The 26,782-nt window shown below is 39.7% G+C and overlaps 1 protein-coding gene across 2 annotated transcripts in view; it reads right to left on the reverse strand.

Moving 5' to 3' along the window:
• The window catches only part of adcy2a (adenylate cyclase 2a), a 43,608-nt gene extending 17,162 nt beyond the window's left edge, over nt 1–26,446 (reverse strand). For both annotated transcript variants that reach the window (XM_079275550.1, XM_079275551.1), the window contains exons 1-15: nt 26,201–26,446; nt 23,399–23,596; nt 17,946–18,107; nt 7,468–7,617; nt 4,510–4,658; nt 4,224–4,335; nt 3,698–3,825; nt 2,744–2,902; nt 2,422–2,554; nt 2,152–2,331; nt 2,010–2,053; nt 1,742–1,822; nt 1,394–1,463; nt 1,043–1,140; nt 777–861 (exon numbers count right to left, since the gene is read on the reverse strand). In XM_079275550.1, the coding sequence (XP_079131676.1) occupies nt 777–861; nt 1,043–1,140; nt 1,394–1,463; nt 1,742–1,822; nt 2,010–2,053; nt 2,152–2,331; nt 2,422–2,554; nt 2,744–2,902; nt 3,698–3,825; nt 4,224–4,335; nt 4,510–4,658; nt 7,468–7,617; nt 17,946–18,107; nt 23,399–23,596; nt 26,201–26,431 (1,980 nt within the window). In that variant the 5' untranslated portion in view covers nt 26,432–26,446. The remainder of the gene's footprint in view (nt 1–776; nt 862–1,042; nt 1,141–1,393; nt 1,464–1,741; nt 1,823–2,009; nt 2,054–2,151; nt 2,332–2,421; nt 2,555–2,743; nt 2,903–3,697; nt 3,826–4,223; nt 4,336–4,509; nt 4,659–7,467; nt 7,618–17,945; nt 18,108–23,398; nt 23,597–26,200) is intronic.
• Between the last annotated feature and the right edge of the window lie 336 nt (nt 26,447–26,782).

The following is a 26,782-nucleotide window of genomic DNA, read 5'->3' on the forward strand; positions in this document are numbered from 1 at the left end:
CAGAGCAAAGCAGCAGATTCTCACTTGCGAAGATTTAAAGGTAAGACATTGGGTGCAATGGGTTGTATAGGCCTGCGGCTTGTGGAATTGTATTGCACCTATAATGTTACAATAGCAAATTATTTTTTTCTTTTCCCCCTCATTCTCTTTCATTCTCTTGGTCTTTCATCTATTTTCACTAGACAGTGAATATTTCAGAAGAGAGCTGAAGTGTTTGAAGCCACCGTCTTCCAGTGGCTAGATCCAACTGCGGCAATATTGATTCCATTTCAAAAGGTGTGAAGGCATTGTTAGCGATTTCATTGTTAGAAGTATTTTAGCAGGACTTAACCCCCATTAAATACATCATGAGACTAACTAAAATGAAGCCAGCCTTTTCTTAATGATTTATAATGCAAACATATCAAGTATGCTGTAAACCCCAGAATCACAACATCCAGTTGAGATTGGTGTGTTTGCTCCTGAAGCATGAACCAAAGCAGTGGTGTGCAGAGGCTGTGGTCATGCACAGGCTCAGGATTACATTTTGCCCAAAGGTAAAACTAAGGGGTACTTAGGCCAACAACCATGGCACTTAATGGGCCATTAAGCTGACCAGAGGGGCACTTGGACCACTCTTTGACCACTCAGGTGCCTTTTACTATGACAACACAGCACAAAAGTGTACCACTAGACAGCCGGCATATCTTGGGTAAATACAGGTTTTAATAGAAAAGGAAACCGACAGAAAGGGCACTACTAAAACAATGATGTTTGCAGTAAATGTATTTACTTACCACAAAGTGTCCTATAAAACATATGAGCAGGATCAAGGAAAGGATGAAAAAAGCCGTTCCAAAGGATATCCCCAATACAGTTGTCCTAAAAAGAAATACAATGTCATCAAGTTAATTAAGTGGCGAAAATGACTTATCAAGGCACAGAAACATAAGCAAAGTGTACATGCACAAGAATAAATACTGTTATCCACACTAACACAGAGTACAACATTGCAGCAACAGTAATTTTACTCGAGTAATACTTTGAAATTAAGCACACGTACTTTGGAAGGACGAGAATCTGCACAATAAAAATGCAGAAAAAGATCAAACAGGCGCAGGTGACATAGTATTTGAAGGCCGGCAAGGTTGTTGCTCTGTACTAAAAGGAGAAACAAAGAAGGTGAAGTTTCAATAAAAGGCTTTCCAACGAATATCCAAGCAACTTCCAAAGCTTTTCAACCGTGCACTCAGACACCACAAGTCTCCCTGTGATTTACAAGATTTCAGGGTAAGCTAAGTGTAGGCAAAGGAACAGTAACGACATGTTCTGTAATTCTCTTTGAAAATAGTACTGAGATATATCCACTGAGGGGTGAATGGTGCCAATATATTTGTACTGCCTCTTACTGTACCTCCTTCTCCAAGGATTTATTGTGAAAGAACAACGATATTCTTTGAATGTCTTCGGACTTGAGCCACTGTCTGTAAGCATAAAGGTGTAGTTATAGAGCAGAGAATACAGGCATTGCTAAAAGTAATTGAGATGTGTTAAACAACAAAATGAAGATTCAAGTTTAGATATTTGTTCAGAAGAGGAAGGTGTTCCATACGATTTCCACCTCATTAAGATACAGTCCATGCCATCATTTGCTTTAATGTGCCATGTTTGCCACGTTTCATCAGTTACAGTTTCAGAATACTTACTTCATTTGTTTGCACAATTATACTAAAATTACTTGATTTTTAATATGACCCCTTACTTTTGCGAATTTATCCCATCAAAGGTCCTGATCATTCTCTCGTTCAGTTCCTCCTCAAACCGTTTCTTCTGAGACTTTGTTCTTTAAGGGTAACAAGAAGAAAAAGAGATTCAAGTTTTAAGTTCACATAATATTAGTCACACACATCAAAGCCTCTAGCAGAAGTCTAGTCGTATTAAACATCTTGTCGTCTGTCCCTGTACTCTTAAGGGATGAGGATAATCCTGCCAAAGAAAATTGTGCCGGAGCTGTAAAATTAGCAGCTTGCCTTTCTGATCTCCTCTGGAAGTGATACTGCCCCATCGGCACATCCTAGACACAGAACAAGAGGAGAGACATGGGTTTATATGCTACAGCTGAACTTTCCCCATTAACTAAATCGCAACATACGTGTAGAAAAGATTACACACAGCAGTGTTGATCTTCCCATTCTCATTGGTCATGCTGTCTCTGTGGTGCAGGTTGGCAAACGGCTTGGCCGCTCCCCAGGACTCAAGGTAGCGGGTCATCCTGACGGAGGCTCTCATCTTCGCTCCGTCTGCAGTGTGTCTGGAGCGGTAGTGATGATGCTGTGGGCTCCGACTCTCCACCTGGACAAACACGGAAATAGTGTCATTTTATTGCATTTTATTCAATGTCCAACATTCATTTCACTGAATGTGATGGATGTGCTACAGTACCTTTGGGTTAATGACCAGATAAGTGATGACTCCATGTTCCTTCAGGTAAGGGTCTCTTTCTTGCCCATCACTGTCTTCCACCTTATAGGCACCATTCAGGTGCTCCAGTGTCACTGAGGTGATGTGGACTCGCCTGGCAATGAACAATTTGATCAATAAATGGCTTTCTTTGAATATAAAGATTGTATCTCTTCAGCAAGGGTCGGCAGTAACCAAGCAGACAAAACTGATGCAGATAAAGTGTGGTAAAGTAAAGGTATCAAAGAATTTTACCTTGTGCAAATGTTAACATGTGTGTCTATCTACTTTCCAGTTCACTCACCCAGGTACACCTCCTGCTTCCATATGATTGGCCAGCGTGACATCATGTGACCAAACATCATATTGCCATTTCTGAAGTCCAATCACACCACACAGGACATTCCCAGAATGCACACCGACGCGCATGTTGATGTCAACCCCAGTGGCATCTCGCACTTTCCTGTCATGCACCAAAAACCAAGTCTTACCAATGTGGAGTAACTGAACATCAACACACAAAGCACATACCTTGTTAGAAAAGAGAAGCAATGCCTCTTTCTGACTTGAATGGTGCTGATTTTTTATCTCAATTCAACTTTTTTATTTAAAGTCTCTCTCTGTCCATTCATTTTCTTGCAGCCTCCTCCCCATTGTCTCAGTCTGATGGCTACGGGTGAGACCAGATCTCACACTTGCCACTGCACACACAATGCAGCTAAATAGACCATCAAGAAAAAGTCGAATGCTAATGGTAAGCAAGTGCTGATCACTATTACCGGTCGGGATGTTCCAATGCATGTTAACATTGTGTTTAAAGGCATATCCGGCAATTTTGAACAATCTTTGAAATGCAGGTAGTAAAAAGTAGTACCTAAAATTTCCAGAAGTGTAATGAGACTCTTGAGAGTCTTCAGGTCGTAGCTGAGTTAACAGACAAGAATCAGCATGAGGCGATTTTTTTTGTACTGCAAGAGGCATTTAATTTCTGCATTCAGTGCTCATGTGGTTGTAGTATGACAAATGAGCCACTGCTGTGCAGCTTTTTCATAATTTCTTTACATCCATTTCATTTCTGGTCAGATATTTTCACTTCACCAATGCCAAATGCCTACCCACCATCAGTACTGCAGAGCTGAGGGATGTTTGTTTGATTGACTAAGATATATTTTAAGTATTGGATGTGCTTCTTGTAGGTAAGCGATTCAATAAAGGGACTGTCTTTCTTCAGCAGCTCTGTTATATAACAGGTACTTACTTGATGGCCTCACACATGTCCAGACCCATTTTCACACAGTTCTTCGCATGGTTCGGCAGAGACTCTGGCAGGCCGGACACACAGTAGTAACAGTCGCCAAGGATTTTGATCCGCATACATTCATTTTCCTGCATATAAAAAGGTGGATCACAGCTCAGACACACAGGGTCACATAAAGGTCCCATTGACAGACAGACCAGGCAGATTTTTAATTGAATCACATAATAAACTTTGAGGCAAAATCCACCCTCAGATTTTTTTTTACATTCAACATGCCTTATACATTACATTACTACAGTATGCTTTATTAAAAATAGAAGTCTATATATTTCTATATGATTGAACAGAAAAAAGCTCCTGCTCTATGATTTTGGAGCATGTTTATCTGTTATAGTTAAGGAAAAAAATGTCTCCTCTTCAAATGGTGTGACAGTGAGTATGATGTATTTGCACAAATTAAGACGCAAAAGTATCACTTTGTTAGGAAGTGTTCATAAGTGACAAAGTCCAATAATGAAAAGTTTACCTTGGCAATTTGATCAAATTTGCCAAACAGCTCATTCAGCATGTGCACCAGCTCTCCAGGTGAGCAGTCACTGGCCAGCCGTGTGAAGCCCACTATATCAGCATAGAGTATACTAGAGATGGGGAAAAAAGTCAACATACTATTATACAATGCTTTAATGTCTTCCAGGAAAACTCTAACTTTTAAAACCATGGATATACATTTGGGCTGCTCTATATGTAAATCTGTACTTATAATTATACACTGCGTGGTCATTTAAATGGCAATTAAAATGAATGATACATGCCTGACATTCGTGTGTCTCTGGACATAGAGGTTGTGAAAGTTGTTTGTGTTCTCAATCTGCCCGAAGTTTGGGCCCTTCAGTCTCTGGATGATCTCAGCTTTCATCACACGGGCAATGTGAGCTGGCAGCAGAGACAACAAGAGACGCTCCTAGTGGCAGTGACAGAAAAAGACAAGAAGAAGTACAGGGATGGTCACGAATATCAACGAAGAAGAAGCAGATTATTACATTTGAAAAAATCAACATTTGCCATATATTACATGGTTTCATAAAAGAAAGTGCAGTAACAATCAAATGCTGACGCATGCAAACTAAGTGTATTTGTTTAACCTTCAGAGAATTGTCTCAGAGATTAATTTTCTCATCAGCAATCACTTATTTTGTGAGGGGCATTACCCAAAATTAAGTTTGCTTAGAACTAATACAAATACAAACAACAAAGCTTTGACTTTAGTAACAAAATGAACAGACCCAAAGTTTGGTATAATCAACATGGACATCGACTTGTCACTGAAAAGATTTTACACATCCAGCAAATTTGATTTCATTCAATTCTGAAGCATTCACCTTAGATGACAATAGACAAAAAGTTGTCACCATTTTATAGCTTCAAGTGTGATGATTAATTGGGCACTACATTGTGTCAGGTTGACTTCCTACAACCCAAATGAATTATCAACGTAGAAAAAAAACTGTTTTATAGCGCACATTATTTTTGCTGAAAGCTCCACCTGCAGACAGACTGAACCATTATTCACCTCACAGCTTTTCATTTATTTAGTGGTATCTTAATTAATTGTCTTACTGTAGGCATGTACTCCAAGCTAACCTGCTCCGTAAGCAAATACAACTGAGGGTGAGAGGTTCAAGATTGGAGAAAACACTTCATTAAGCCAACTTCAACAAGTTTTCTGCACCATTGATCATCTCCCTCCACCGCTGCGGAGGCATTTCTACGTGAAGGAGAGGTCCATGGTGGTGGCTGCGAACAAACGCTGCCGGGGCTCTGGATTTATGATGATTCACATAGTCCCCCTTGGACCACTCGCACCAAAAATGTATGCACTCACTGTACTGCAGGGCACTTTGGATAAAAGCATGCAGCAAACAGCGTATATTATGATGACCCGAGAGGAGTGCGTCTCTGCACAGTTACCATCTGTCGCAGGCAGCAGTAGCTCTCCAGGGCAACTGTGAAAAGCTCCACCCAAGGCGTTCGTGGCTTCACTCATAGAAGTTGAAACAACACAAGCTGGATTCACCAGAGGGATAACCAGCTGCACCCCGGTCCTGGGCTTTCACATAAACAGCTGGATTCATCCTCATCTGACTGTATCCAAAAGCTGCAACTGAAACAGCTATAGCAAAAAGCAAGCTTCATCCCAGGCTCACACAGCAGTAAGATTTAATCAACAGCCACGCTGCTTATAAGCAGCAGCACCACCTCGGTTCATCTGGATTATTGTACTAACCTGTTCCAAGGCTTTCCACTTTCTGAAGATACAACTGAAGGCAGAAAGACCCAAAAACAGACAGAAACTAAAGGAGGCTGCAGTAAAAGCCTGGAATAGCATCTCCAGGGGGAAAAACTCAGTTTGTGGTGATGTCTATGGGTGCCAGACTTCAGGCATTGACTGAAAATGATTTTCCTCCAAGTATTAAAAAGAATGATTATATTCACAATTAGTTTGTCCAATTACTTTTGAGCCTCTGAAAATGGGGATGACTGTGTAGAAATGGCTGTAATTCCTAAACGGTTAATGTGATATTTTTGTTTTATCCATTGAATTAAAGCTGAAAGTCTACACTTCAACCACATATTGAATGCTTAATTTCAAATCCACTGGAGTCGTGTGAAGAGGCAAAATTAGAAAAATTGTGTCACAGTCCAAATACCTATGGCCCTGACTGTACATTGTTGCTGGTGGCTACACATCATTAATAGATTTAAGTATTATTTTTCTATATAATTTCAAAGGGCTTTAAAATGGCACAGCAAACAAATGTATTTTAAAAAGGAATCTAATAGACTTATGTGAAAAAACATTGAAGGAGACCAAATATGTTACTTTGTGTTTCTCGAACAGTAGGGGGAAAGAATAGTAATGAAACAAATGAGGTCATTTATTTTCACAGGTTGTGTGAAAATCTGATCTCCAGTGTTTGAGATATTGTATGTGACCAACGGCACATTTAACTCGTTGTAGGGCCCCTTTACATTTGAACAATGTAATTCTGAAAATGTTGTCATGATGAATCACATATAATTACCTGAATCTGTATCAATGCCCAATCACTTCCATGCTGCACAAAACAAACGCACACAGAAAAGTACCAATGCCTGGTTGTCCATAGACTCAATGCAGAGGGACTCGTTTGCTGCAGATGTTCTTATATCTTGTTCATCAACTGCAAAGATTTCAGCCAGCAGCCACAAGATGCTTAAAAGTTTTTACTACAGAGATTGTAGCACATGCAGTAGGCTCCAGGGACCCAACATAATCATCACACTAAGTGAGGTCATTAACAATTACCATATTCTGTGACCCAAACATTTGAGGTAAAATTCTGCAAGCAAAGCAAAGACATAAATGCCTGCACTGTTCAGACCAAGTGCAGGTGTATGAGACATCTACATTGACATAACAAAAAAAACAAAAAACTTTAAGATGGAGGAAGTTGCAGTGAGAATTTATTTTATCACAAACCTGAAAAAACACGTTATTTGGTTCCGAATTAAATATCAATCTCCAAGTCCTGGGTGTGCCATAATGCTTTAAGTGATCTATTCTCTCATTTGTTGCCTCACACAGACATAATCCATTCCTCATTCGTATACAGTCTTATCATTATTGCAATCAACACCATCATCATCACCAGCAACACTCTACTTAATCATTCACTGTATGCCAGACTTTCAATGTCTCAAAGCTCATTAATACTTTATGACCACTTTACCTGTTGTCTCTTCTCAAACTCCAGCTTAATTGGGGACTTGATGCAGTTGCAGGTGTCCTGATAAGTCTGCTTAAGTGCCAACTCCATCAGATGTTTGTGGTACGCCCCCGCCATGTTGCCACACATGAAAATGATGATATTGGCCACAATCTGAATGGGAACAGAGCAAAGACAAAGCTGGTATTAGATAAATAAATAGCAGGCATAACTAATCTTCAAGTAAAATAAATGAATGGGTGACTAATAATCTGGCATTTCTTTAAAAGAAATAAAGCTGTGAAACAGAATACATCTGTTGGTGTGTTACCAATTGTACATAAATTAAACGGGCAGTATCAGAAAAGCCATTTTATCTCGTGACCATAGCAGAACGGTAATTACACACTTAAGATCAAGGATCAGGTCGTAAAATAGATGTTTTCTCATGCTCCAATATGAAAACAGAGGGGTGCTTTCTGCATTTTAAGTCTTAAGGAGGAAATGAGCTTTTATGACATGGAACCAGCGCTTAACTAAAACCTCTGAAGTGAGAAATGGTGCAAAAGCTTTTCCTTAAAGGGATAGTTTGTGTGTTTTGAAGTGGGGTTGAATGGTGTACTTGGGTACATAGTCGGTGTATTCCCTACAGTAGATGGTGGTCTGCTCGCCCCTAGTTCGGAGAAGCAGACGGCAGTACCAGCACAGGAGCAGAGCAATGTACTGCTGTGGACGGGGGCAGCAGCAAAAAGTACTTTAGCCACCTAAAAGAAAGACCCACCTAAAGAATCTATCAGTTTAAGTGTATGCTATTTTTCAAATACTTTCCAACAACGAACAGAACTGAAACTTATTATACCGTTTTTGTCAATAGAGTCTGAGGCTTTGAAGAGAGCATAAGTTTCGCTTTCAGTTCAGTTCCCTGTTGGAAAGGGCTGTCCGACAGCAAGATCAAGTGGTGATAATATTCTAAATGTAGGGCGTACACTAAGAAGGATATTGATTTATTTAGGTGTACCGTTCTTTGAGGTTGCTAAAATTACATTCTGCCGCTGCCCTTGCCCACAGCAGTAGCTCTCATGTCAGTAATACTGCCCGTTTCTCCAGATTGGGGGCGTGCCGACCCCCCATCTACAGTAGGTAATACACTGAAAATGGATAAGTGCCTCATACAACCCGACTTTAAAACAGCCCAACTATCCCTTTAAGTACTAGGCCCTAGCAAATGAGATCCTGCAGTGATGTCAACATCCAGCACCACTCACTGTATTTAAGGGCAATGTGGCATTCATTCATAAAAAAACATCTCAATACATTTTTTTGTGAATCAGTTATTCAGAGAAAACTGTTTCCACAGCACGTCAGAGATAAAGAAACACAGTGCAACTGTAAGATAGGGGAAATGGATGCGTGTGACCTCTATGCTACTCCTGCTCAACTGTTCATTGTCTTAAAATAGCATCAACCCTGCATCGGCGTTACTGTTGCTTGATCAAACTTCCCTCCACGCTGCGAATAAAAAGCAGAGGCTAATGATGCGCCCGGTTCAGGTTCATCGTACACAAGGAGGCCCGTCTGTTTTTCTTCGTGTTATTACGACAAAAAACACACACCCCACTACAGGCTCTATTCGACCATGGCATGGCTGAAGTGACAAAGCTGCAGTTCATCAGTCATGTCTTACCCGTATTGATAAGTAGCTTTACTAATGAGTAGCAAACATTTCCTGACCCACTGCACAACATCTTTGTTAATACATCCAGACTTCAGAAGAATATCTAGGGCTAATGTTTGAAATCTGGCACGAAATGATAAGACACATTTATACATACATGTATTGCCCCATTTATTCATTTCATTATTTTTTCATAGACATATTTATATTTTCATTTATTTAACATTGAATTAAGTGGAATTCAATAAAAACAAAAAGGTTTTCTAATTGCTGATAGCAATGAATCTGGTCAATCAACCAGACAGTGATATCTCCATATCTGGTGCCATCAGCTTTATTTGAGCTCAACACTGACATAACACGCAAACCAATGTTAGTATGTTTAGACAACACAGAAACATACACAACTACATCACATGAAATGACTCTCTAATACAAAGTGCCTTGCTCACTCGCTTATGTGCACCCTGCATCACAGATGTATGTAGCTCAGCACGATCAAAACTTTCACATTAGGAGATAAGTGCTTTGATTTTGCTAACTTGACATTTTCGCCGACATCACCCCAAAGCTAAACTTGAGTTTTTTGCCCCACTAGTATATTTGGCTAGAATGTTAGCAAGGATGTCTCCATTTTTTTTTCCATTCAACAATTTTGTTTTCCCACTGTGTGCATATAGCATTACAGCCTCACAGTGCCACGAGCATTACTGTATGCTGTACTTTCAGTATTCACATTGTCATGCCCGACTCTTCGTAAAAATAAAAGGAGAAGCAATGATATATTTATGACACATACTGTACGTGATGCTAACAGACAAGTCATGCTATATTAGTATTCAGTGATTTACGAGGAACGGATAAATTAAAACAGCTGACGTCCGAAGACAATTATAAAGATAACAGCAATTATATTGCCCCTGCATGTTTGGAACTCATCGCCTCCACGGCCCCCTTTTTTTTTAGTCAATATCCCACCATAACAGCAGAGCGTACAAAACGACACAATAGGACACATAAGGATAAATGCTTTCTCCAACCAAAGCTCTTCACTAAACCCACAGAGTGCAAATTGTGATCTGCAAAAAGGGAAGTCTGTTATGTTTATTTTCATTTCAAAACACTACTTTACTTTCATTCACATTTCCTGCATCCCCATGGCAGCACTACACAGGAGGCTCCATTCGAGAAACTATTGAGAAAGAATATGACCCGGTGATGACAGGTGAATGTATAAAGACCCAGGAGACCAAATATCCTTGAGCTCAATATTTTGCAATTGAATCCAAAATATAATGGTTCTCCCCCATCAGATACTACAAAAAAGTTCCCTGCCCTGTCTCATTCACACCAATTTCCCTTTCTTTCTTTCCATTATAATGATGACCTTCTTGTCACACTGACCACTGGAAATAGTCTCTCTCTCTCTCTCTCTTGCTCATCGCCCAACAGCTTAACAACCAGGGTAGTTGTAAATTGCATGAACAGATTCATGCATCAGACATTTTAAAGCAAGAAAACCTTCAGTGAATCTTTCTTTTTACATTGAAAAACTGTTTAGATTCTATATTCTTGAGCTACAAGACAGATAAAAGCAAGTGTAATTACACAACATATGTGTAGCTGTAGTTACAAGTACGTCTCACTGATGATCTGCACAGAGACAAATTTCATATATGGTTGCAAAATTTGTCTTCCAATTCTACCAGCAGTGTCAGTGCTTTCACCGTTTCCTTTTGTGAGGACATGACGCGTCCTGTTATTCCATCTTGAATAACAAGACAATGAGTGCTCATCAGCACAGCTCAATAACTGTTTCATAACATCTATAAAACAACCAATATTATCAATTTTGCAATAATAACCAACAACTCTTAACATGCATGAAATACCCCGACCGAGGAAAATTAATCTGATTTGTATGTTCAGACACTCACTATATATATATATCATATGATGTACTGAACACTGAATGCACCCGTCTCTCCTTTATATTTGACAAAAGCAAACATCAGAGGCAGAGGCCATGCTCATGGCCTGCTGGCTGTGTTTATGTTCACATCTATTCACCGTATTTAGGCCAGGCGTCCCTTTTGCTGTCCACTGAATTTATTGTCTCCTCTCTGAACATTTCCAAACACTGAAAGTTATTTTCTCCAAATTAAAAAGGCATTATATTTCCAAGCCTGGCTTAGTTCAAGAGTTTATTTTCCATAGAAAGTCTAACAAAACAGTGTGACCTTTGTGCTACAGAATCGTGTGCAGAGCACAGGGTTCAGACAAGTACACCAAATGACTGAAAGCAGGCACAAGGAGATGGACTGGGGCTTTTGTAAGCTGCTTTATAAAAAGGGTTTTCAGCGGTACATATGTTGTGTGCAATATTTCATAATCACATTTTAAATAACCTCAAAGCGTACTCATATTTAATTAAAAATCCATTCAGCTACCCATTCATTCTCTCTTCGAGAGTCTGCCAATTAAAAATAGTTGCACTAGACAACCCAAAACATCAGCAAGAAGTACCTCTTTGCAATTTTGTCGTTCTGAAAACTTACATGTGATGTGAGATGTAAATTACTACTTCTTTGAGGCGAGGGTGGGGTGGGGGGGTGGAGGTGGTGCTACTCTATTAGCTGACATCTGTTAGACCCAGGACCCAATTGAATCCAAAATATAATGGTTCTCCCCCATTTATGCAGCTTAGACAAGCCACTGACAGCACAACATACACAACAAAATGATTACCCAGGCTGTCTCAAAGGTCAGCTGTGCGAATCATCCGTACCTCACTGGTACCCAATTACAGATAACAGCGGGGTGAGGTGGGAATGGTCTCTAAAGGGCTTTGAACCCTTTATGGTGGTTCTGGGATTATCTAAATCAGAGAGGCTATTATTATACCATGCGTAAAGCAAGACAACTAACTAAGATCACCGTGAAAGTGAGTCTTGTTTTAATGGCAACTGACTGCAAATCTCGTCAACAAAAAATACACTTTTCAAGAAATCTCAAGAGCCGAAATCCTGGGATTCATACAATGAAAGCATGTGGTCTCTCACGTCTCCTCCATTTTCAAATTTAAAAAGAGAAGAAACGAGAAACCAATGAAAGTCAAAAGATTAAGTCAATTTTCATGATCGATTTAATCATTAATGACTTACATGAGGGACTTGAAAAGGTTATTAAGCTCGTTATCATGGTAGAGAAGTGAAAAATAAAGCTCGATTTAAAAAAAACACAAAATGATTATGTAAGAAAGAAAAGACTCTTACAACGTTGCGATGCTATTTCTTACATTTATGCAGGTGGACCTTATGATTTATGGTGACCTTATTTAAGATTGTTGGATTTTCACTCACTGTAAGAGGATGTTCACTTAAAAAAAAAAGTGTACCAACTGTGACATAAGTAAATAGCTGTTTTTTAATCAAATGGGTTTTTTCATGTTTTTTTTCCATTTTATTGCAAGTCAAGAGACAAGAGGACGACAAGAACAGTGAGATACAAGCCAGCAAACATCATATAGTCAATGTATGGGAGAACGGGAGAAAATGCTTTTAACGTAAACAAAGTCAGGGGCAGTACCGGCCTTTTTTAATCAAATGTAAGGCGAAGTGATTACTTTGGGCAGGATAACAACGTTTTCATATCGTCCCATGCCTACTTCCAACCTTTTAGGAAGAGAAGAATATAGTTTTAGGAAAATAACAATGTAAAAATGCAACAATACATCACTGATGTACACACTATGTAAAATAATAATAATAATTTAAAAAAGTGAAATTAAATATTTCTAAATATGACATGCACATAAATCTGGACCGAACAGAGGGCTTTCACCTCTTCAATAAATGTGCTGGTTCATTAAGACTCCAATGAGCCAGCACTGTAAAGTTGAATGGACTTGACAAAGTGGATATGTCAGTTTGTAGTTCCTTCTCACTAAATACCCTCTGGGCAGTTTATATGCACACTCGAGCAAGAGTGTGGACATTTAATGGTCGACATTTACAAAATCCTCGGTAGGACAGACTGGTGTGTTTTTTTTTTCCAAATTGCTGAGCTTAATTGAAGTATATTCAAAATTCAAAACACCACAAATGCATGCATACTGAATGTGAGATGTGTGTGTCAGTGTATGTGCCTGGGTGCATGCATGTCTGGTCTTCATTCACTTTCTTGCTGAGAGTAGATGAGAATATTATAACACTCGCACGTCTATTTGATAAATACTGTATGTAGGCAGCAGCCAGTTAGCTGAGCTCAGCATTAATACTGGAAACGGGGGAAAAGAGCTACTATCATATAATCAACAGTTCGCAGTATTTAAGACAGTCTTCAAGATGCTAGTGCCTCCAAACAACAGATTTTTCAGGGATAGGCCAGAATTTCTCATTAATCTTCTTCACTAAGTACTTCCCAGCAGATTACAGCATATGAACAACTAATGAAAAATGCATTAAGAGAGACATTTTGTTATTCACAATTCAAGTGGGAGTGTAGTCAAAATAGTAGGTCTGCAACTCAAAAGTAAGGATTTACCCGTGGGTTTCTGAGTTTTGGGTCAGACAAAATAAGTCATTTGATGGCAGCTTGGCGAAGACCAAAACGGACAAGAAGTCGACTTAGCAAAAAACAACATCAAGAGCACATTCTTAGCATCGTCGTTTCAATTGATATTGCTACTGGCAAAAGCAATTTACTCTCTAAACAAATTATAGCATCAGAAAAAATCTTCCATTCAGTGGCCAAGCAGAGGTAATTATTCAGTCACATTCAGTGTAATAAAAGCAAATTGTCAGTTTAGCCTATTTGACATCTGATTGAACGGCATGCTGTAGTGCTACATATCCATTAGCTTCGCCTCGGCAAATGACACATTGAAAACTGGCCCATGCCTGTCCAGTAGTTACCCTCTGACACATAAGCCTGAGAGCATCCTGTCACCCAACCTCACTGCTCTGATCTCAAAAGGAACATGTAGGTCTGAGCCTGTCCTGGCACAAAGGGTTGGACCGACACTGACAAATTGCCAGAGAGACACAGAGGAGGAAAACGCACGCAGGCACTCTCTCCGTCTGACACAAACAAATATACAGTAGGAACACACAGACAGAAACACATACTGTACACAGGAGTTGGCAATATGGATAAAATCCTCTATGACAGTATGATATCAAAATATAATATTGAGACGAACAACAATGTAGTTAATTTTCTGGAAAAACAACTGGGAAGCTGATAAAATAAAAATGGATAACATTAAAATGGCTGACCCGGCAAATTAAATAAATGACAACTAAAGCTACTTCATCAAATTGAATATTTTTGTGACCTGATACAACCACAGCAATAAATCAGGGATCGCGAGTACAGCAGAAACGGTCGAGCAACAGTTCCTGACCCATTATCTCACCGTATTCATTGTCAAACTACTGCACACATGCAACGACTCACAAATGTGCATGATGTGCTTTACTGTACATGTTGAAAATTACAAGTATTCGTAATGATACCCAACAAATATAAAATGGCTTAGGATCTTTTTGCCGACAACTGAATGGAAATGCAAGGTCTAATCTCAAGGAACAGATCGAATCAGGCGACATAAAATGATTAGTAGATTACTTAGAAGTCTTTGTACAGCAGCAGTTAGTTTGGATCACTTACTGCAATGAAGTATCACATGTTTCAGAGTAAAAGGGAGATATCAGCCTTTCACAGCTGAAAGACCATTTAATAATGACCATTTATGTTTTGTTACGTTTCCTCAAGGGGGCTTTTTCATCTTTAAGTGTGAGAGTTCTTTGTTAATAGCGTTCATATTACACTACATATCTTGAGTACTTAATTTGTTAATGCCTTTGAAGGGCCTGAATTACTTAAAAAGTATCTCGAATTTATGTAAAATACTCTCATAGTAGTATATTAATGCAGATGTAAGGTGCATATTGTATGATAAGCTTATTCACATCACGCTGGGATGAAACATACCGTCTAGTATGCATTTGGTTGAATATTATTACAAATATTACCACAGCCATTTATCAGTGTAAATTCGGATGGGCAAGTGAGGCTTACAAAGATACATTACAGGAGGTAGATTACAAGCAACTGATAAATAATCCTAGTTAGTTACAGCTACAAGCCAAACTGCCTGGCGCTCAATAAAACCCTACATGTTGCTACATCCGTCTGAAGTGCTCTTCTTAAGACTTTACATCTATTCTAAAAATCTAGATGAATGCAGTGTTACCGTGTAGTATCATGCAGATTGCGCGAGATCTTTTTTTAAATGTTTACTCTTTTAACTACAATACCAACATAGATACTGAAAACTGGAGAAAAAGAAAATGAAAGCTTTGTGAGTGAGTGGCTTGTTTTTAAACCCAGACTAAAAACTATTTAGTTACAGGCAGGATTGCAGGGAGAACACATGAGACCTCCCAGATCTCTCTACAATTATTTAGTTTATTGGGTTTATTCTTTTCCGTCTTATTTTCACTCGTTATTTTCATTAACTTTGATGCAACAACTTCTCTTTTAGTAAATGTGTGTGCAGGTTGCAGCCATCTGGAACGTCTATGAAGGGCATCATTTACAACTGTCCTATTTTCCGGGACATGCATTGGACAGTCTGCATCTTCCTATCAAAGTCATCTTTGAAACTCTGTGATCGGTTGCCTTACACACATAATGTATGACCATAATACATCATGCCTATTTCAAAAAACTACAATAAAACAACATGACTGTCACCGACAACAAATAAAATGGGGATAACGTAGAGCAGCCAGGATTTGGCAGAGTCCATGTTTACTGGTGGGCATTTTGTTCCTTGGCAATGTCACATCTTGCCCAACATGCCATCTCGACTGCCGATTGAGCAGCAAGCTGTCAACTTCCAAAACAGATCGTTGGAACTTGCCACACACAGACCATAAAAACATACTAGGACTGCCTTCCTAATATGTCTGTCACAGTGACCTCTCGCAGCTAGAAGAAAATAGCCCTTCCAGCACTTTAGCACTACCATTAGCACACGTTAGCAGGTGGAATCAAAAGGCATCACACCCTTTACTTTGATCCATAGCAGATTTAAAAGTGTTTTATTTTTTCCTCGTCTCAGTCTGCCATTTATTCAAAGTCTTTCCCACTTCAAACATTACAGTATTGCTACATATCATGATTAAGCACAACTCTACAGCCCTTTCGATGTTTCTTTTTTGGCCTATTTCTGCAAAAATTATGTTCTGCTAAGACATATTTTAATAATAGACACAGCATAATTAATTAATTCCTACAGAATTCAACCAGAGTAATTTATATCCAACATACTTTTACACTGATTCTGATACTATTCAATATTTCTACAAGGGAAATTCTCTTAAAAGGGACTCTTAAGAAACAGCATTTTTTCCCTAAAGCTGGACAGCTGAACACAGTATCAATCATTTCGTGGTGCCTGCAAAAAAACAGAATGGCAGTCGAATTATATGAGAGAAAATTGTACCATTAAGATGAATAATCATTTCTGATAAATGATTTATTGTGTAGAAACAATTGAACAGTGACTGAGCAACAGGGCTGACAAACAGCAATACACGTAGAGCAGAGCAATTGACATGTGGGAGGTGTGAACATGGTATTATAATAATAATAATAATAATAATAATAATAATAATTATATTAACTAGGCCTCTTTGTAGACCAGAAATGTACTTTGTGGCTCTGAAAAGTAAATTGCATCCTGGACTGAAATCTGTGATTATCAGTGAGGTGTGGCGTTTATTAGATGGTTGTCAAACTAATGTTATCTTTATGCATTAGTCGGAATGAGCCGCAGGTGTATTGGCAATCATTGAGTTCTGCAATCATGTTTGAATGAGTTCAAATTAATTGAAGGCTGCATTAGCCAGATAATTGGTTTTCTGATATTATTTTTTGTCTTTCCCAACATGTGCCAACTGCCTGAACGTTTGCGCTTGAAATAGCAATACTGCTGGAAAAAGGGTGACCTTTTCATGAAGTATAAAAAACACATCGCTCACCTGGTATGCTAAATCAGTTTTAGTTTAAAGGTCACATTTGTTTGTTTGCTAAAAATACAGAATGTATGATTATTATTAAAATGAGCAAAAATATTAAATGTCGGGAAAGGAAAAACAATCCAATTAAGATTCAATCGGGATAATACAAAAAGAAAAGAAAATATTGGCAAGCAGTGAACTAAGACATGATTTTGAGGACAACCGATTATGGCAATATATAGCAAAAACTTGGAAAAATGAAACCCAGGTTGACTAATTCCAAAAGTATTCTTCAAGCATTCTTTATCTATGGTATTGTTTTCTTAAAAGGTTAATTACTAGTACGTGACAATACAGGTCCACTAAATGTGTGAATCAACGAAACACCTCCTGTTTCTTGGCTAAGTCCGGTTACCAACTTCAGGAAGGTACTGGTTCTGGCACATAATTGTACATAACCCCCCCATAAAATGGCAAATTGTTAGAGCTATGCTAGCCGTTTCCCCCTGTTATCAGTTCTTATGCTAAGCTAAGCGGCTGCTGGCTCCAGCTACACTACATATTTACCATACATTCATGAGCAATAATCTCCCAGCAAGAAAGTAAATATCTCTGTTACGACACCCAATTATACATTATTCAAGTCACGAAATAATATTGAAAAATGAATTCATTAATTATGTTGAGTTCAAGCACACAGTGGTGTTTGCATATTTTGAGGATAGTCTCTGTCATATCTCTCCATATCAATGTGTCTCCTACTATTAACCCACACTTGTGTTTGATCGCCTTACCTGCCACACTACTGGTTCCATGTGATCAGCTGTGGTGGACAGGCAGACACTCAACACAATGGTGTGAGAGGCGGAGGTCAGGACACTGGCGATGATGGCGTCCCGCATGGAGAACGGCAGCATGGTGTAAACCACAAACACAATGAACAGGAAGAATGACACCTGTGGAGAGAGAGAGACACACACTTATGACACACCTGCAGAGGAAAGCGGAAAAGAGAGAATGAGAAAGAGAGATGGATGCACAAGAAAGGAAAATACAGACAGAAATAAAATATCAGCGTGGAGAGCAAGGCCCCAGTCTGATCGCCAGCAACACTGCTTACTAAAGTTACGTTTATTTATATACAGCTACATCAGTGATCAGAGAGAAGAGGAAAGGAAAAGCAACTAAGAAACAGTACGTCCTCTGTTTAAGCTTTGGTGATGAAGACAGTTCTACAATGATACTTTCTTAATAGCTGACCATGGTGGTGAACGTAAGCAAATACCAAAAGATATTGTGATCCCTTTAAGACAAGGCTTTGGTGGGAAATTGGGAATGAATACGGCTCTTATTAAAAATACTGCCATTCTTTTAATATTGGTACTAATAAAATGGGCTGTTGTACCATTTTTAACAGCAGGGTACTGCGATACTTTTCTAGTACCGGTATACCGTGCAACACTACCTTATAGCTTAGCTTACTTTGTTAACCTACGTCATTGTTTTTTGCAAATGGCTGAGTGGGCGTTTCTATTTGAAAAATCCCGGAAAGAATGCAGATGGAGTTGACCTTTAAGACCTCGTAGCAATCAGGAGTAAAGAAGCTCCCTGAGTCTCAAAGTCACATTGAGCGACCAATTATGATTCAGAACTAAGTCAATGTAGAGCTGCGGAGACAGACAGAAGGTCAACAAGAGGTGAACAAGATCGAAACATATACTGGAACCTGGACCTTTATAACAGCAAACGTTTTAATTCATACAACCAACTCAACGGAAACTTAAACAATGCATATGAACACTGGCAGACAGTGAAGCACTCATGACTAAATCGTCAAATGTAGCCTAATTTTCTAGTGACCCACTTCACATAATTTCACGAAATATGAAATTCTACAGCCTCCTAACAAATATATATCGCCGTTAGGCTTTAACAGTGATCTGTTTTAAAAGCCACACAGTAGACCATGGAGTATAATTCGTTTCCTGTACACACAAAAAACACCAGCCGAAGTCTTAGTTGTCTTCTTTGGATTTAGCAGACTCGACGCTGCAGTGTCTAATATTTATTATTGATGTTCCTTTTAAGAGTTATACTGTGCAGATATTCCATTACTTTCTTCATTTCAGTCCAGTTCAAGCAAAGTCTCAGATGCACATGTTCATAAGTAGCGTGCAGCAGTGACATGGCCAGCAAGAAGAGTCGTATTTACTGTACATGTGTAATTCCGATTATAAATAATTATGAACGATAAATCATGATTAAACTTCTTGTTTTTATGAAGGGTTTTGTCCTAAAGAGAATACTCTTAACAGTGTAAATTAAGCATTATTATTATTATGAAGTATATATTGTGATATTTATCGATATTGAACAACTCCATAAGAGTGGCTGTGAGGTTATTGCAGTATGCAAGTGTACTAAAGTGGTGGCAGTTTGCCAGCTCCTTGTTTCGACCTTGTCAAAATGCCTACATAGCCAGAAATGCTCTAAAAACACAATACATCTAAAGTTTTACAATATGATGCAAGTGCAGAATCAGAACAGATTAAGAATGCAACAGATTATTTCGATTTTCTCCTCTTCGGATGAATAAGAAAGTATTAACGTACTTCTTAATATAAGAAAGAGCTGCTAATTGACAAACGTCATCTAGCACAGCAACATAATTTGCTTAAAGTCCATGAAGCCTTTTTCTAAATGAATGCTCTGAAATCCAATGCAGCTACTGAATCATGAAACCGTACCCGGGATAATGGAGAGGCTGCATGGGGAGAGACACCTGCTGAGTTGCCCTGCATAATTGATACTTGATGCAGTAATACAAGAGTGAGGAGTTTCCTTCAGTGTGGTTAAGGCAACCACATAAGGACCCTCTCTGACAATTAAGTGGACAAGGCTTTTTTGTGGTCCATCATGGTTCAGTCAACTCTGCTTCTGCCCCATGAATCAATCCTTGATAATCACACTGAGGAGGGTTCATAAAACAAGCTATAGAGATGGAGTGTCAGATTACATCAGGCTTTTAGTCTACAGTCTGTGGCAGAGATTAGTTTACAGGCTAGATTTACAATGTGGAGTGATGGAGTGTGTGTGTGCGCGCCTGCTATTTAGCCCTAAAAAAGGCATATGCTCTCTCTTTTCTAGCTATACTAAATCTGAGCAAAAGGACAGATTGGTTGATTTATAGAGAAGTTGCAGAATTAAATGCAATACAGTAGATACAAATAAAGCCAAAGTGCTGGGTTCAAAAAATTTCCACAATCAGTCTGGGCATGTTGTTACTGATCGCTGAAATAAATTAAGGTGTTGAAATAAAATATATTATTTTCCAGTGTCTTAGAATCAAAACACCAACCTGATCTAAGGAAATGGCTCGACTACTGCACCTCTTTACATGTTATCTTGCATCTTTCCATGTCTCTCTCGGCCTCCCTCTCTTGTATCACCCCCCATCTAGTAGCCTGTCTTTTTCGTGAGTATTTCCTGACCTAGTTTCGCCATCTACCCTCCTCTTTACTATTCCATCCTGGCAGGCTTCTTCCTTTACCCCAACTCTGCTTTCAGCACCTCCTCTGTCCTAAAGCCTAATGAGGGCGGCTGTATACTCACAAAGGCGTTTGTGTGCGTCTGAGCATTTGTGTGACAGACATGGGAGGGATGGAGAGACACGGCAAGAAGGAAAGGAGGAGATGATGCAGGTCCAGACAACTCCCAGTGAGGGGTGGCATCTGGACCACACAGATAAGCCCATCTGCCCACCGTCAGCAAACACAGAGGGCTTTGTGGGGAGAGGATAAGCATCCAATTGATTTCAGGTTTGGAAATAGAAAGTGTACTGTATCCAAACTAACTCTGGGAGAGTGGGGATGTTGAGCACAACACAGCTGAGGAAATACTTGGACCCTCTGTGATTTTTATTTTACCTGACAGCGTGTACTGTACTGACACTGATGTTTGTAATGTAACCATCTCTTGTTCTCGTACAGTCTCGACGTTTATCTATGTGGATGTCAACAGAAATAACAGTTATCTGTAATTTTAAAATATTAATTTGTAAATGAAGAAATTCAAACTACACAAGTCATGTCATTTCTTACAGTTGTTTTCCCCATCTTCAGTGGTAATCCTCTTCAATATCTTTCCCTTTCACTTTGCCACAGCTCCTATCCAGCTGATTCTCTTCCTCATATTTATGACACGATAATGTTCACTTGACAAATCAAAAGACATATGTGGTGAATAAAGGATAATTTACACATTTACTACTGAACTTATGTTATATTTGACTGTATACTGATGTGTTGATTTCAATATATTTTTACTTTCCTTTGTGTGCTTTTGGGGACCATATTGGATGACATTCGTTGACAGTAACAGTCAGAAGTCCATGTTATGGACAATTGCCTATAGAGATGATAATACCTGAAACAGCAAGAGCCAATACAAGATTAAAAAATGCCATCACTGATGTAAATATCATATAACATATCTCAGAACTAGTCATCATGTTAAATCCCTGCACAAACACTGAATGAGATTTAAAAGTACACTGACTTGTTCAATTGTATTAGCTGGCTGGTGGTCTACAGAAAACAATGCATGATGGGACTAATTATGCTTTCGACACCAATTAAGCCTAACCGGTGACTAACCGGTTCAATTTAAGAAAGAAAACTTAAAACTTGTAAAATAAAAAAGCCAATTTCCTTTTACTTCGGCACTCCATTGACTCAATGACCTTTGGCGTCACAATTCAAAGCCCTATATCCATCTAATTTTGATAGGATGCATTGCAAATGCCTTGACCTTTATCTGTTGACTTAGCTGAAGTTCATTGCCGTATTTTGATCAGATCATGGGTGCTTCTATCGGAGGTATTATGAATCTCGTGTTCCGCAACTTAATGAATGCAAGTCCATAGTGAACTGTCTTACAGCTCTGTTTTGGTCTCTACCAACTCGTGAGAGAAATATCTGTCTCTTTAGCTGCTAATATAATCGATTGTAGACACTTTAAAGTTAATCAAAAGTTGAACTCTATGCGAACGCACCACACATATTCACTGATTGATTTTGGTACAGAGAGAGTGGGCTGACTAGCCATTTAGTCATTTGTCATTTTGGACATATTTAGCAGCAGCTGGTCGAGTGTAAGGTTAAATATCACTACTTTCCCGGCTAGCTTTGACGAAAAAAGTAGTGCTACCTTTCTGGGGGTATTGCGGCCTGTTGTAAGGTATTGCTAACTCTACCTGTTGCAAGGTATTGCTACATGTTGCTGGTATTGCTAACGTTATTTGTATTAGCAAAAGTATTGCTACTTTTTGTTTGAGAAAGTATTGTTGCTTCCTGTGGCAAAAGTATTGCGACACCAAAACTAGCCATAGAAGAGTATTGCAATTGTTCATATCTAGTATACAACTGTACACCAACAAAGCGCCCATTGGCCCGAGTTGTGCACCAGAGTGCGCGGACAGTTAAGGTTAGCACAGTTGTCGACTGGCTTCTGTGTGAAGCGAGAAAACGTTTTTTTAAATGGTAACTGACACTTTGTCTGCCTAACATACAGGAGGAGGGTTCCATCCCCTCCTGAAATAGGCATCCCTATCCCTTCTGAAGAGGTCACGCAGGAGGCGTTCCCATAATGAGACGCGCAACGAATGCTGTGAAAGAGAACCACATGTTTCATGTAGCCGCAGCCAGTGTGTGGTCAACGATAGAGAGAGTGACGCATGCAGAGCAGATCAGCTATTGGCAAGAAATTGGTGTACATTCTCTCTCACACACGCACACTCCCCCCCCCCCCCCCCCCCCACCACCCCCCACTTCTGAAATGAATATGGGCCGGCACCTCTGAATTAGATTAGGCATCTAACCAGGGGAGACAGGTGGTGGAGCATTTACCTCCCTCACCTTAACCACTGTCTGGCCTGGACTGGACTGGACTGGTCTGGAAGGGCCCGGGACAGGTGTACTGAGCACTGCAGCATTTCATTCTTGACGAAAAAAAACTACCAATGGTTCCACTTGTTTTCAAACATCAGTATGCGGTGCAGTTTCTCTCTCTCTCTCTCTCTCTCTCTCTCTCACTCACACACCTGCTAAATGTCAGGCAAACAGGTGCGAACAATCAGAGATCTTTGGTCATATGTGCGACCAAAACTCTGGAGCAATGCACATATTCCTCTACAACTAATTAATTCTTTACGGAATCAATTACATTAAATGACATTACTGTGTCTTACCTGATCCCACGGGCAGATGATCCCGCCAGAAAACATAAAAAGGTAACCCATGGCAACCAAGCAGGCCCAGATGACCAGGGAGAAAATGTGTAGTAGCTTCTTGAAGATGGACTCAATGCAGACAAGTACAAAAACAGCCAGGAAGATAGCCAGCGCTGTGGGCACAGTGATTACAAATGCCACGTGGTCCTCAATGTTCTGAAAAAGGACAAAATTAAAGAGAATGAGAAAGAGACAGTGAGACATGTAGACAGTCAAGAGACCCTTTGCTCTGTATATAACCCTTAAGTGTCTTTGACTTTCTGTTTGAGCCACATAACATTTAGACTGAAAATCGACAATGGAATCGGTTTCCACAAAATCATATTAATTCCCAATAATCAAACTTTTTACTGAGAGGAAGGGAGGAAAAAATACGCTAAAAGCTCCCAGTGTTAACCAGTAGTAAAGTTGAAGTCACATCCATAATGGATTTGCAGCTGCCTTTCTGAAACACACTTAGATCTGAAAGTTCGAATAAAAATTTCAGGAGTTTCTTCAAGGTGCATGTAGGAGGATAGCACAGTGAAATGAGTCGTTTGTAATGCCTGCCTTTGCCAGGTTTCATCCCATCATTGCTTTTCCAGTAGTGTGATGGGGGATGGAAATGGGTCAGGATATGGATATGTAGGCAAATGTGTCACATCTTCCCTGGCACATTTGGCTGTTTCGGTAAGGACCGTCTGTGACACACACTGAATACACTGATAGCTACCAATCAAATTTCAATTCAACCTCAAATAGCCGAGTAAAAATGTCAGGAAATCTGTGATATTAAAATGGAATAATATGTTGTTTTTTATACATAGCAGTCACTGATCACTAAAACAAATTCTCACTCATTCCATGATTGTTTTCAGAGGCGACCCAACCATCAACATGTTCTTATGTCAGTGTGTCTCACACTGCTCCTTGCCGTTGTCCTCTTCCTCTCCATCTTTCTTTAGCCTCCCGCCCCCACCTTCCCTCTGTCCCTTTCTCATGCTCACAGTCAATGCACTGGGACAGGAGAGGATGTGTGTGGCTGCAGAAAGCCACGGAGAGTTTGTCTCGCCCAGAGCCGTGCTCCAAAACAGCACAGGATTTAGGTCAGCCAGCAGAATGGAGGGATGACGGGATACGAATAAAAGAGAGGCAGAAATATCAGGAGGTGAGAGATGACACAGACACGAATATGTAGAGAAATAGGAGATGACGGAGGGGGAAAAAAAACGGGAGTAGGAAAAGCCACGCATAACCAGTACAGGGACAGCGCAAAAAGAAAAGAGGATGTAGGACGGACAGACTGAGCAGTGGCCTGACAGGAAAAGGCATTTACTGAGATGCGTGTTTGTTGTGAGCCAAAAAAAACATTGCAGAATATTTACTTCATGTCAGATTTTAGGCTTTTTTTTGCTTCAAAACTGGGGATTTCAAAGGCCTTATTTACCGTTCTGGAGCACTCGTGTTTCTAACTCTACATTCATATTTAATCATTTAGCTGCTTCTGCACTTAACCACAGCTTTAACACAAATACTGCCAGCCAGAATAATAAATACAAAGTAAAATGATCAATGAGGTAATTCATTGGCACAAACACCAGTTGTGGCTCAGGTAACTAGTCTAAATACTGATTATGATTATGATGCCACTTAAATATCTCCCGATGTGAAGGACCATAATGAAATCAGTATTATAGCGATAACAGCACTGTGTAGGAGGTTATTAAAACGCAATCAACTATCAGAAAAGTTGCAAGATTTAAAATTAATTAAAAAAAAACTGTTCACTTCGAATCGGTTAGATAAGGGATTCCATTTGTTGACGAATTAGGAGTAAATTCTGTCTGATTGTGTTGATTGCATGGATATGCAATGGCTGGCTCTCCAACCACTGATGTCACTGACCTCATCATCTGTTGGTTATATGTTACAGTGAATAGAAACAACTTAAAACTTTTAATTCTGTTTTCATTCAGTTTCAGTTCTGGTGATTTTCGTGATGTGTGGGGTTATGTATGCGTGTGTCAGTGATCTCTCTGTCGCTTTCAGTGCATTTTAGACTAATCCCTTCTTTATAGCAGACTAAAATAATGAGGAAAAAATGTTATGTTAGTATATCTTCTAAAATCAATCATTAGATAGATTGTGTAAATATAGCATTGTGTTATATAATATTTTTTTGACAATTTTAGTTCACAATGTTTTTAGTGAGTACCTTGCCTTCACTGCATTGGATTTCTCAGGTCTTTAGTGCAAAGATGACCTGTCAAAATAGAGATAGAGGGAAACAGATCTCCTTTCTGTAGTTCAGTCAACCGTGAGCTCAGACAATACCTAAGCGACTTATTCCCCCTCACTTTTATCTCACCCTTCTCTTCACATCAGTGCTGCGATAAGGACTGCATGCTGTGAGTGTGCGTGCATATACTGTAGGTGTTGCACACGAACGATTGTATGTGTGAACGAGTCTACGAGAGAGGAGCTCATGTATTGTGTTTGACAAGCCAGCAGATATTGTGCGAGTCTGTGTGTATGTGTGTACCCGTGAGTGTGCGCATGATTGGCAAGCTATTTAAAAAATGCTTATAGAAAATGTGAGTCTACAATATGTGTGTGTACGCACCACATGTGCCTGTCCACGATGTTTACAGACCTTACACTAAATAGGAAATTCCCTGCCATGCCATCTGCATGTTTGTATGGTCCAGGTTGTAGGTTTATTTGTACTTTCTAATTTGCTAAATGCAGCTGTGTGTGTCATGTAGTAAAAGAGCAGCTTACCAGTCCTGAAGCAAAGAACACAGTCAACAGAGCCAGGCAGGCTCCCATCACTATGAGCAGCAGAAACACAATCAGAGGATGCTGCTGGCTCATACAGTAGTAGGACTCATACAGCCAATCCGGGGACCTGCTCCTCTTCTTGTGACCTCTTCCTCCTCCTTTATCCCCTTCACCAGACTCCTCTGCCCGGTCCAGGAGATACCGCTTTCTCCTTATTGCCTCTTGCCACATGGATCTTGGAGCCGAGAAGGAGGAAGAGGAGGGAGGGAAACTAGAGGAGGCAGAAGAGGTGCTTACTGCTGATGTATTAGTAGTTTCCACCACAGATGAGTAGTTGCTCTGTTCAGCTCTCTTGCTGTTGTTGCTCCTGTTGGGGACCCCGGTGTGAGAGTTCCTGATCTCGACCTTATCCTTCGGTTCCTCCTCCACCTCCTGTCTTAAGTCTCTCAGGCGGAGACAACTGAAAGCTGAGGCTGAGTCAGAGGCAGTGTGCGCTGGCCGGAGAGGTGGCAGGAACGCACCGAGGGTAGAGCGGAGCATCCTCCTCTTTCTCCTCCTGCCAACATGTTGGAGCAGGAAATG

Source organism: Melanostigma gelatinosum (assembly GCF_949748355.1).
Source record: "Melanostigma gelatinosum genome assembly, chromosome: 9".
NCBI lineage: Eukaryota > Metazoa > Chordata > Actinopteri > Perciformes > Zoarcidae > Melanostigma > Melanostigma gelatinosum.